The sequence below is a fragment of the Pisolithus orientalis genome (genome assembly GCF_024613125.1).
Source record: "Pisolithus orientalis strain OTSU chromosome Unknown F5J12scaffold_10, whole genome shotgun sequence".
Classification (NCBI taxonomy): domain Eukaryota; kingdom Fungi; phylum Basidiomycota; class Agaricomycetes; order Boletales; family Pisolithaceae; genus Pisolithus; species Pisolithus orientalis.
Window position 1 is genome coordinate 1,200,325 of NW_026260791.1, and position 11,910 is coordinate 1,212,234.

The 11,910-nt window shown below is 45.3% G+C and overlaps 2 protein-coding genes across 2 annotated transcripts; both read left to right on the forward strand.

Annotated features, from left to right (window-relative positions):
• Positions 1-236: 236 nt before the first annotated feature.
• On the forward strand, positions 237-1,283 carry F5J12DRAFT_782144 (uncharacterized protein; the record flags this gene model as incomplete). The annotated part of the gene is made up of 4 exons (XM_051742682.1): positions 237-377; positions 420-725; positions 902-991; positions 1,074-1,283. 4 exons carry the CDS (start codon positions 237-239, stop codon positions 1,281-1,283), a joined length of 747 nt encoding a protein of 248 aa, XP_051601248.1.
• A 7,470-nt stretch (positions 1,284-8,753) lies between these two features.
• F5J12DRAFT_782145 (uncharacterized protein) lies at positions 8,754-9,566 on the forward strand (the record flags this gene model as incomplete). The annotated part of the gene is made up of 5 exons (XM_051742683.1): positions 8,754-8,801; positions 8,928-8,970; positions 8,992-9,152; positions 9,235-9,362; positions 9,395-9,566. The coding sequence occupies 5 exons, from the start codon at positions 8,754-8,756 to the stop codon at positions 9,564-9,566; spliced, it is 552 nt and encodes a 183-aa protein (XP_051601249.1).
• Between the last annotated feature and the right edge of the window lie 2,344 nt (positions 9,567-11,910).

Below are 11,910 nucleotides of genomic sequence, written 5' to 3' on the forward strand. Positions count from 1 at the left end.
GTGGTGTCTCACTTTGTGGGGCAAAGGTCACCAATGAATGGGATGTGTTGGATATATTGAAGGAATCAGGTGTTACATATATCATATGGAATACCTTACTACAGTGAGGTACAAAAGACCCCTTCATCTACATCAAGGCCAACATTTAAGCTACCCAAGCCATCATCAATGCAGCTGGTGTCCATAGGCTGATCTACATGATTTCTGCAAGCATCATATTTAATGGCACTGACATCATGGATGTCAATGGGCAGGTGCCCTTTCCAAAGGGACCATTTGATGTGTATAATGATGCCCAGGAGGTATTCAGGCCCAGAGGCCATCAGACAATGGCTGGCTCATACCAAGCATATCAGTGCAGACAAACTGGCATCCAGGTCTGTGACAATAACAATCTATTTGATTGTACCTACATTGAGAATGTCACACATGCACACTGGCTTGTGGAGGACAGTCTTGTCCCTCCTCCCTCTTGCTCCCCTACCACATCAAGCGAACCTAAACTAGACCCTGAGTGCATGACAGCAACACTCAATGAATCTCTACATCATGCCCTCTCTCCCATATGTGCCACAACTAAATTTCACCACATGACATGCAGCTCCATGTGGATGCTTGGTCCCTATGTCACACCCATGCCCAATGCTGGGTCCATCCTGTCCATGTTCAACACTCCATTTAACCCACATGAACTCAAGTACCCTATCAACTGTTCTCAAAGTGGAGTATGCGACAAGTATGAATGCAGACTACCAGCCTTGGGAGTAATGACTGAGCAGTGGTCATTTGAAGCAACAGCAGACATTTGATTGAGGAGAGGCATAGTATATTCAAGCCTGGAGCTTGACAGCTCCTTTCTTTTCTGTTTTATGTCATTGTGCTTACTACTATGTTACAGTAGTGGAAACCTGGTATCTGCGAAGAAGTACAAGAGACTATGAGATGTGATGGAAGCTCTGGGGGGTGGTTGAACAAACGAAGAACATGCACTGTGTGTTAGAGGCGATGCAGGCTCGCACACAGAGCCCAAGAACTCCTTCTCCCCTTTTGTTCTTATGAGGCTTCACTTACAGGTTTGCTATTCTAGGAAAGACTACAAAGTACAAGACAGATTCAAAGTAGAAAGACCTTGGCCCCCCTCTGGGAGCAGAGTGCTAGGAGGTGACCAAGTACTGCTCTTTGGTGAAATTGCGAAGGCAGAGTGGAGAAACCATGAACCAGTTCAATCGACCATGCAACAGGCAAGACTATCTAAGTGGTTTGAACTCCTGTCAGGGGGATGACTGGAGAATCTTGGTTACCACACTTGGGAGCTTGAATTTTGGCTTTGAATTTATATTATTATACTTACAACCTGGCTACTCTAGGAAAAACAGACAACTTTGGATGGGGAAAGGATCTCCAAATGAAGATGAGTGAAGGGTAGTGCGAATACTACATGTCAACAAAACTTGAAATACAGAAAAGCTGTGCAAGGTCAGCATGGTTGAAGGCTATGATAAGTGGGGGGAGCAATCCTTCTTATGATGAGGCAGACACAGGAGTGTATGAGGAACTCCATGCAGTGTCACAACAAGCAAAGTATGAGTACCTACGACAATGTTCAGAGCGAAGCAATGGCTACTGGTACAATGGGCATTCACAACATACTTGCAACGAGACCTGTTCTCACATTTAGAGCTCAAGAACTCAAGTTTTTACTCTGGCCTTATTGCATCTTACTTACAGCTATGTTATTCTAGGTTGTGCCAAGGTCATAACAAACCTTTAAGTTGTCTTAGTGCAGAAGTATCCACCCTCAGCAGAGAAGGCTCTAGGAAATATGAAGCTGATGCAAGTTCAAGTAGTTGAGAGGATGTGCAGCACACTGGAAGCATCAGAGCCATGAAAATTGGAGAAGGGCAATGCTGGCTGGAATGATGGAGTCGCATGCAGAATGTTCAAGCTGACATGGATTCTTACATGGAGCCTGAGCACTCTTTGTTTCTTTTTGTTTTCATGATAACTTACAAGTATTCAGTGTTTGGGCATTCAATGAGTTCAAATGCAAATGGTCAGCTACCAGCAAAGGGCTGGTGTCAAACAAATCAAAGATCAGTTCCCAAGGGGTAGAATCCCCAAGGTGAGAGAAGCACTGAGAGCAACAGTGCTGGGAGAGAGACTCAGGGGGGAGAGTTATGAAATCAAGGTGCTCTGTTTAGTTTCAATTTGAACACCATCTACTGGGAAGTACAGGCACCTTAGTGTGAAGGAAAAGGTGATCAACAGGGACAGATGGCTCAAAGCTGTCCATCAGTGCTTAGCATCAAGACTTTGTCTGCCTGACTGTGAGGTCAAAGGCTGACAACCAAGATTGAATGAAATTAGCACCTACACCCATCAGAGTCAAAGATTTTGGGAAGGGACTGAGGTTGCAGGGTGAACTAGAATGTGAAAACTCAGTCTTTGAAGTTAGACAAAGTCTATATTATTAACCAACCTAGAGTGTGAAAACTACTCAAGCTGGTAAGTAAAAGTGGTGTATAATACCAGTAAGAAACATTACCTCAGTCTTCGAAGTAGGACAAAGTCTGAGGTACAAGGAAAAATGAAGTGGCTAAAATGTATGGAAATATTATGTAAGCAGTACATGCTGTACAGAACAGCAGTATGTTCCAACAAAAGACCTATCATTGAGGAGGGCTCAAGAGTCTACAGATGAAAGGTGACATGTTGTATTTTAGATCAAACATATACTATGTCAGTGTCCTTTGTGTCCAGGGTCAAAAAAGTAGCAAACAAAAATGGATGACTCAAAGTTGCTTGGTGACACTTAGCATGAGGGCTTTGGCCACCAGACAAAATACCAGACAGGGTATGAGAAATCAAGTGTGCACATGCACAGAGAGTCAAGGCTGTCAAAATGGGAATGGGACAGATGGATGAAGTGAAAGTCCTGGTGAGTGTATTGATATATAGTTTTCATTAATACAAGATTTACTTTGTGTGATGTCATTCAACTGAGTTGTACTAACTTTTGGGTTGATTCTACTCACTCCAATGTTTAGTTTTGAGTTTTCTGCATTTTTCCTTGTGCTAAGTCGCCTTAAGGACAAGCAATATTCAAAAGCACTTATGACTATAAGGATAGTAAATACATGGCTGATTGAGGTTTTTGTCAGGTACCTGTTCATCTTTGAGCTGCCTTGTAGAGGGCTGATCCCTGCTGTACTAGCCACAGCACTGTGCTACACTGTGTTACCATTTCACACCAAGACTGTGCCTCAAAGAGCAGTCACTGCTCTACTCTGCACTTGATTTATCACTCACTTGTTCATTTGCCCAGAGTTTGTTTCTGTTGTGGTTTAGTTTGAAGTTTAGGTGGCAAGGGGAGTGCTTGAGGCCAGGTAGCATTTGTGGGCAAAGAGAGTTGCATCTGGGGGCAAGAAGTTCTGAAGATGGAGAGGGTTGTTCTGCAAGGCCAGGAGCAGGCCTTGGGAAAGAAGAGAGTTGTGTTTGAGTAGTGAGAAGGTTAGAGGGCAAAGGGTTGTGTTCAAAGGGCATGAGAGTAGAGAGTGAGGGAGGCATGGTGAAGTCAAGGGAGTTTGAGGGTGAGGATATGGGGTGAGGTCAAGGGGAGCAAGTGCAAGGATGAGGGCATCTGTGTGAGGAGGAGAGCAACCAAGGACAGTCAAGTTCTAAACCACCCCTCAGATGCAGGGAACAAGTTTGAGTTCCCTAGGAGAATTTGTCTTGGTCAGGAGTCTTGGGGTTGAGGGACTTGTTTTGTTTCTTGCATTTTGTTTTCATGTTTGTACCACTGGACTTAGTGGCAAGCAGCCACATTGCTGGCTAAGCATGCATGTTGTGTTTGCATGAGTTCAGTTTACCATAGAAGCAACCCATGTCAGAGGCCCTCAGCAGTAGGGTGATTTAGTCTCACATTTCAGTGAGTTTTTGAGGTCAGATTTATTACTTTGCAGAGTACCCAAAGTGCCAGGAGGACTGGCAGAAGGTATTGGACAGACCAATGTAAGGAATCTGCATTCCTTGGACACATAAGCCCCTATCATTGACTGTTCCATGACTATCAATATGTCCCCAGACCACTTGCATCCACTGCTGTTCATGTGCTGTCTTCCCACCTACCTCACTACCTTCCCATGCCCCTGCTCCCTCTCACACAATGCTGTACCTGTGGCCACTGTGCTCTGGTCTCATCCTTTCTTTGGACTCTTTTCTTTTTGCCACAGTCACTTTCCCTTTATGCTAGTAGTATACCCTCAGCCCCTATTCAGGCCTGTGTTCAGGCCTGTCTTGTGTTTATGCACTGTTGTGCAGCTTTCCTTTGCTTGTACCCTGTCTTACTTAGGTTCTGGGTTTGCCTGGACTATAAAGCCCTGTACTTAGGTATGGAATGATACCTTTTGGCACTCAGAAGGTCACTATGAGTTTCTTTTTCATGTTGTCTACACTGCATGTCTCACCTACTGCTGCACACAAACTACACATATGCTTGCACCACTTGCATTGCCAGTACTACACTGCAGATCATGTCACACACATCACAAATTGTTACTGCTACAAAGTGCTGAGTCCTGCCTTCTAGTTTCAACAGTCAGGAATCCCTTGGGATGAGCAATTCATTCCCTTCATTTTATTGTTGTTACCTAAGCCATCTAGCTTATATTATACAGCTACTCGGACATTTCCTACACTGAGCTAATTATTCTTTTTTTAGTTCGCATTTTTCACATTTTTACTACACTTCTTTTTCTCCAGTGAGAACCTCCCTTTAGGGTTGAGCAATATACTTGCCCATCAACTATTACTAATTCTAGGTTTATCTCATTACCTATTCCTACAACATGTCATACAGCTTTTTGGGAGAAGATCACTGCTGGTCTTTATGAGCCAGCTCAGTCATCCTATCACTCCAAATGGTTCTGCATTATGAAAAAGAATGGCAAGATCCACATTGTCCATGATCTACAGCCTCTGAATAAGGTTACCATTCAAGATGCTGGTGTTCTGCCAATATTGGATGACTTTGTGGAGCCATTTGCTGGTCATCAATGCTACATGGTCTTTGATCTATTTTCAGGGTTTGATGCATGTCAATTCCATCCCAATCACCAAGATCTGATGTCCTTCATGATGCCTCTTGGCTTACTGTGCCATACTGCCATGCCTCAAGGCTACACCAACTTGCCATCAGAATTTCAGAATTGTACAGCTTTCATTCTACAGGACAAAATCTCTCATGTTGCCAATGTTTTCATCTATGACCTGCCTGTCAAGGGTCCTGCAGCCTGCTGTGAAGATGCTGATGGCAATGCTGAAATGTTACCCAAGGATCCCAGCATATGTCACTTCATTCAGGAACATGCTGCAGATGTGCATAGAATCATGCATCAGTTTGCTCATGCTGACAGAACATTCTCTGGCATGAAATCTCAGATCTGCCAGCCTTGTGTTATCATTCTTGGTCAAGCATGCCATCCTCTCATCAACTGGCCAACACTCACTACACCCAAAGATGTTTGCTCATTCCTAGGTCTCTGTGGTACTGTTCATATCTGGATTGTGAACTACTCCCAGTTGGCTCACCCACTCATTGACCTTTATCACAAGAATGCTCTGTTTATTTGGGGTCAGCCCCAGCAAGATGCAGTTGATGCCTTGAAGCTTGCTGTTTCTTCCATTGTGAGTCAAAGTGTGGTTCAGTGGTATAAACCAACCAAAACCAACACAAAAGACAAAGAAAGCAAGTGGTGGTGTGCCTATGCAGTACCTAGATGGTAGAACCTGTTACTTGGATGGGTTTTTGCAAGCTACAACACTCAAAGATGAGTGCTGAGGGTTGGGGGTGCTCCTGACAAAGAGGGAGCAGGAATGCAAGAGGATGTGATGGGGTAGACTGCTGTCAGCTTACAGAAGGATAGATGACAACTTAATTCAATGTCCCAAGCTAATCTGAGCCCAGGAAGGTCCAGATGCAAAGATACTTGATGATAGATGACAATAGGTGAAGTAGATGATAGTTAGACCCTTAATAAAGTCTCAACTAATGAAGCTGATGAATGAATTTACTGAGAGATGATAAAATGTGAGCAAGAAGGGTGCTCTAATGTCTTCCCTTTTTTTTTTGCTATCTAAGTACAGTGGTTTATATACAGTACAGGGGCATTGCCTATGGAAAACAAGGTGTAAATGCTTGGTAAGTGATTGGTAACTGATAAGTAAGGAATGTAAGTAGTGGGCAATCATCTTAGAAAGCATTGGTGAACATTGGTAAGGATAAGTAAGCCAAGAGATGAAGAATCAGTAAGCAAGGGCAAAAAATTGGTAAGTATTAGCAATAGGTGAGTCAAGGACAGTCAGAATTTCAAAATATGAGTCAAGTAATGTCAGAAACTGGGAAAATGCACTGGGATTGCATTAGGGGGAGGCTGTGCATGTCACATCTCAAAGAGATCACATCTAGGCCAAGGTGGGATGACAGAGAGGCAGTGCTGATCTGATGCCAATATAGTACATCCAAAAGTGGACAGGGTGAGTCAGGTGTCAGAAAGGGGTCAAGCTTTGGGGGTCTGTGGGGTGACAGGAGCATAGGGGATCACAACCTTCTCCCCCAACTGTCCTCTCAGTGAAGCAAATAAAAACTTCATGAATGAGACTCTGTTGGAAGAGAGGATGAAGGGGGAGTGTCTTCTGCTGTATCTTGCAATAAGAAGGAAAGATGTGCATCATACTCATCATGGATGTGATCAGGGAGAGTGGAGAACAGTAGATTATACTGTAGCTGTTGCAATTTTGGAAGAATGAAGGACAAGATTGGTATGAAGACATTGCAGGGAGCAGGGAGGAAGGATCCATATGCTTCTTGGACCAGAGAGACTGAAATGACCACATAAGACCTGTCTAACTGAATGACAGACCTGAGGCAACCAAAGAATGTCCTCCTAGAGGTCACACTGACAAAAAGAATGCACTGTCCAAGCTGGATGGGCTGAGAGGGGGCAGACAAGGATGGGATGTACCAGGATGGTTCAGGACAGAAGCTGGTAGGAACTCCTGGTAGATATACATAGCCATTGTCCCTAGCAAAGGGGACAAGTGAAATGAGTGTCTGTTGGAGGGAGTGCTGTAGAAACATGTGGAGTGTGCAGATCCTTCCCAATTTTGGAAGGTAGGATTGCATGGCTGAGCACTATACATGAGTGTGGGACTGGTGTTGGTATCTGTGGAAATGGTGGAGATATGTCAAAAACCAGAATGCCATACATGGGCACTTGAGAATTTTTACTGGCACTTAACCTGCTTCCTTCTTTTTCTTTCTTTTTTTTTTCCAGTACTGACAACTCATTCTTATGTGAGGGATGACTGCCAACATTCCTGGCTGTCCTTCTTCACATGAGGGTTCTAGTCTTCATCTCCATTTATCAGCAGTATCCATGTCCATGTTACCAAACACCTTTGGTGCATGACACCACTCCTGCCCTTTGCCCCATTGACTACTCATCTGACCTGCCAGTCATTCTTTCCATCAACACCAGTAATGTTGCCATTGGATTCATTCTCCCTCAGTATGATGAAGAAGGTCACATGCATCCTGCTCACTATGGCTCACTCCCCATCAATGAATGTGAATCTTGCTACAGCCAGCCTAAGCTTGAGCTCTATGGTCTTTTCAGCATATCTCGACAATAGCTGCACAGAATTTGACAGAAGGGGCATCCACAGAAAGGTCCATGCAGGGGGAATGGACTTCCGGGAAAGTGAGAGGAGCAGTGCTCAGATATGCACAAGATATGATGAGAGGACCTCAAGGGCAGGGAGAAGGGGCCAACTCGCACAACAACAGCTGGGACGATCAACACGAAATTCTAGGAGGCAGTAGGGGACCTCCGGAAGAACAGGGAGAATGCAGAAATACGCCGATTGGACCACCCGATCCTGAGTTACATGCCAAACCATTCTGAAACCCTCTGGGTATGAAAATGCTGATATCTCGACAACGGTTGCGCGGAATCTTACAAAGCAGGTGTCCCCAGGAAGCGCTCAGCGAGAGGGATGAACGACAAGAAAAGCGAGAGGAACGGCGCAGAACTGCGCGAGCTACTGCGGCAAGACCTCGAGGATGGCCCTTCGTACAAAAATGCAAATATCTCCAGAGCTACTGCACCTACCAGAACAATCCTGATATCAACATGGAGAATTCGTCGTGGACTATAATCCTCCCAAAAGGCGAGAGGTGCGACGCGGAAACGAGCGAGATACGACCACAGGACCTGAGAATGGACCTATCCACAAAAACACAAATATCTCCTGAATGGCAGGGCGCATGTAAACGAGCTTGGTACCAACAGAGAGCTGATGTCGAGTAGTACAAGCCTTCCAAAAATCGTGAGGCGCAACACAAAAACGAGCGAGATATGCGCTGGACACATGCTCGGTATGAGGGAGGTAGTATTCACCTTGACAAGTGACGAGCGGTGTTGATGGTGGCTTGGTCAGAACTGTATCCGCGGATGAAAGGCATTGTGTAGAGCATGGGAAGGTGCCAGGTGCAAAGCTAAACAGCGCTCTGCAGGGGACTCGAGCCTGGGGGGGGTAAAAGATGAAGGGCAAAACAAGAAAATTCGAACATATCTAATGTACCAAAAATTCCGCATTACGATGTAGGTAGATCCATACTAGATACTGTAAGATGCATAAGCAAAAGAAGTAAAAAACAACATAATGGAATTTGTGTGACACGCAGCATTAACATGCTCTTCGAGAGTGCCAGGGCACATGACCGCTTCGGCTTGGAGCAGGTGAGTAAATGCACTTTCCTCGAGTGTGAGCGAGAGCATGAGTGCAAGGACGACAATGAGGAAGAAGGGGGTGAGCCATTGGTTGAACATGAATATAAGCGCCTTCGAGTGTGATACTGCTTCAAGCTGTGGGCATACAACTGGACCAGTATGAATTCATCTTTCGAACGTGTGTACGAACCTGTTCAAGTCTGCGAGTGCGAACGTGAACAAGGACACGAGGGCGATTGGCCTCGGCCACATGGACACCTCGACTGTGGCTGCACGTGCGGTGAGCTACGAGAGTGCTTGGCTGACGAGCGACAAGATGAAATGGCTGGCAGATTGGGTACTGCTGGCTCGGGCCGGACAGTAGGTAGGGACTGAGGATACATGATGCTCGTCTGAGTGGGTATGTGCAATGGTGTGTCAAACATGCTTTGAGAGGGTGCAGCTGTGGGTGAAAGCAAGTGAGCAGGCAATGAGTGCATACAAGCCTCAAACTGGCTTGTCAACAAAGACCAGTTGTCAAGACAGTCTCATAGAGTTCATCCGGCAACTTCACATGGGATTTCCTGACCTGTAGGTAGAACAACACGACTGTTTACAAGTAGACACTTTCCTGAAGCTAAATACAACTTGAATGAATGGCAACCTGCCCGAATATGGCCCAGAAGTCCACAGAAGAAGCAGAACAAATACAAGTGGTGGGATGTATGGCTGTCCAAAATCCCTGGTGGCTGCGCATGTGAACTGTCAGCCTTGCTGCTCTTCCAGATACAGTAACCCTTTGACTTGGGGAGTCAAGATGCTTGAGCACCTCGCATCTGAATGTGGGTGGGAACCCATCAAAAAAAGCACAAGCTACATGGGATGATGGCTTCTTCTGCTTTACAAGCAATGCCAAATAATGACAATAACTGCAAACATACTCGCCCAGAGAAGATATTGAGACAGTGTCTGAGCCATTGAATGTGCATCTAAGTCTGAAAGACCAGTCCCTGCAGGACTCCTCCAGCTCTGGGTACAGCTGAGTGATTTCAGAGGTAAAACAAGCCAAATCTCCTTTGCTACTACTGACGAAGTGGGACCAGAGGTCTGCCAACTCGAAAGGCACATATTCGAGAGCAAACTTGATTTGCTTGGGCCCATCTGAGAGCCCAAATCCATCACAGAAGTCGATTATGTCATCAAAACAGCTTCGAAGGTCCTCAGGGCACCCAGAGAAGCTCAGAACTTCAGGAGACCCTTGACATGGGATTTGAGGCCAAGCATGACTTCAGGAGTTTATACGAGTGTGAATAGTTGATATGCAAATGCGTGCAAGCAAGAAAACATGAATATGTGACTAATGCAAGTGTGAACACAAGACTGAGAGGTGAAACTGCTAAACTGAGCCTGAAAAATGCAAAAACAAAGCTGGAAACTGCAAAAACAAATCTGAGAAGGTTGGGGAGGGGTGCCAGGCTAAGACAGAAGCCCCTTGCAGTGGGCTCCAGTTGTAGGAAAAGGATTTAAGAGAGAGGTTGAGAGAATGATGAGATCTGAGGGGAGAGAGTAGGCCAAAAGGGGCTTCTATAGCCTGGGACTGGATCCTGGTAGTCATCTGAAGGTTTCTATGGCTGTCTTGGTGCAGGGAATGACCTGCTCAGGCTCATCTCTCATCTTAGGGTAACTTGTCTCTTATTTTTAAAGGAAAAAACCATACACAAGTAGCACTACTGCTGACTAAGCAACCAAAAATGCGAAATATAAGTGCAACTCATAGAAAAAAGTATCTAGAATGAAAATGGAGTAAATGAGCAAAATAAGGCAATTCCCCTGGTAGGGAAATTACATCCCCTACACTGGGTGCAACAACCCTTGGTCTTAGCTCATGTGCTAGACCCTTGTGCAAGCCAGGTTGAAGTCAAAGAAAGCCAAGGGGGGTCAGGAGTGAAAGCTGAGAGTCATCCTGGGCTTAAGCTAGGAGCTTAGGGGGTGAACTAGGTTGATATTCAAACTGAGGAACTAAGTACAATGTATGTAGAGTATATATACAGAAGACCAGCAACCCAAAGGCCAGGGTTACTGGTGAGGGACTAAATAGCAATGCCAGGAACTAACTAAAAGTCAAGTGAGGAGGCAGGTGCCTGAGAGCTGAAGACAGACACTGCCTTGGCACAAGTGAGGGCAGTACAAAAGCTAACTAGAAAAGTATAGTGAGGAACAGAGTTTGTTTCAGCATTTGGCATTGACTTGGCATTCTGGACATAAGACCAAACTGTGGGTTTCTTGGTATATGACATCTCAACAGTCCAGAATCCCTTGGGATGAGCAATTTTTTCCCTTCACTTTATTGTTGTTATCTAAGCCATCTAGCTTGTATTATACAGCTACTTGGACTTTTCCTACAACCTGAGCCCACCACAAGGGATTCTGCTGTTGCTTCCAGAAGGTTGCTCAGGCACACCACTGAATGCACTGAACTAGAAAATTTATGCCTTCACTTCCACAACTTGAACCTGTCAGAAGACTCTGACTTGTTCCACCCAGTTTCACCCAAAGCACAGAATCATGTGCAATTATCTGCTGACATCCTGTGGGTACTACCTGTGATCACTCCTGATATTTCAGCAGATTGGATATCTGTCACATTGGATCACCTGGATCTCATTGCCCCTGATTTTCCTGGTGGCTTTATCCACTCAACTCCCTGAAGACCTGAAACCCTGCCATCACCTTTAACACCTGTCACATCATCTGATTCCTCATCACCAATGCCCTCTTTTTCCCATCTCTTTGATGCCTCTGAATCTATACCCAGAATGCCTGCTCCATCCACCACACTGCCACAACCACTCACTCAGTCACAGACCACCCATCAGCCAATTAGTAACCTGCTGACACTTCTGCCAGTACACTTGCACATCATACCACCCACTCTGCATCTGCAGCCAATACCCATTCCTCCCATTACCAATCCAGCACTGCTGCCACAAGTGAACACACCAATGGCTAATCCCCAATTTCAGATGCTGCTCTGCAGTACACAAAACTCACCTAAGTTTAGCAGAGATTCCCCCATGCAGCTTCTGCACTACCTTGAAGACATTGACTTCCTCAGTACTCTCACAGCTCTTGATGACCA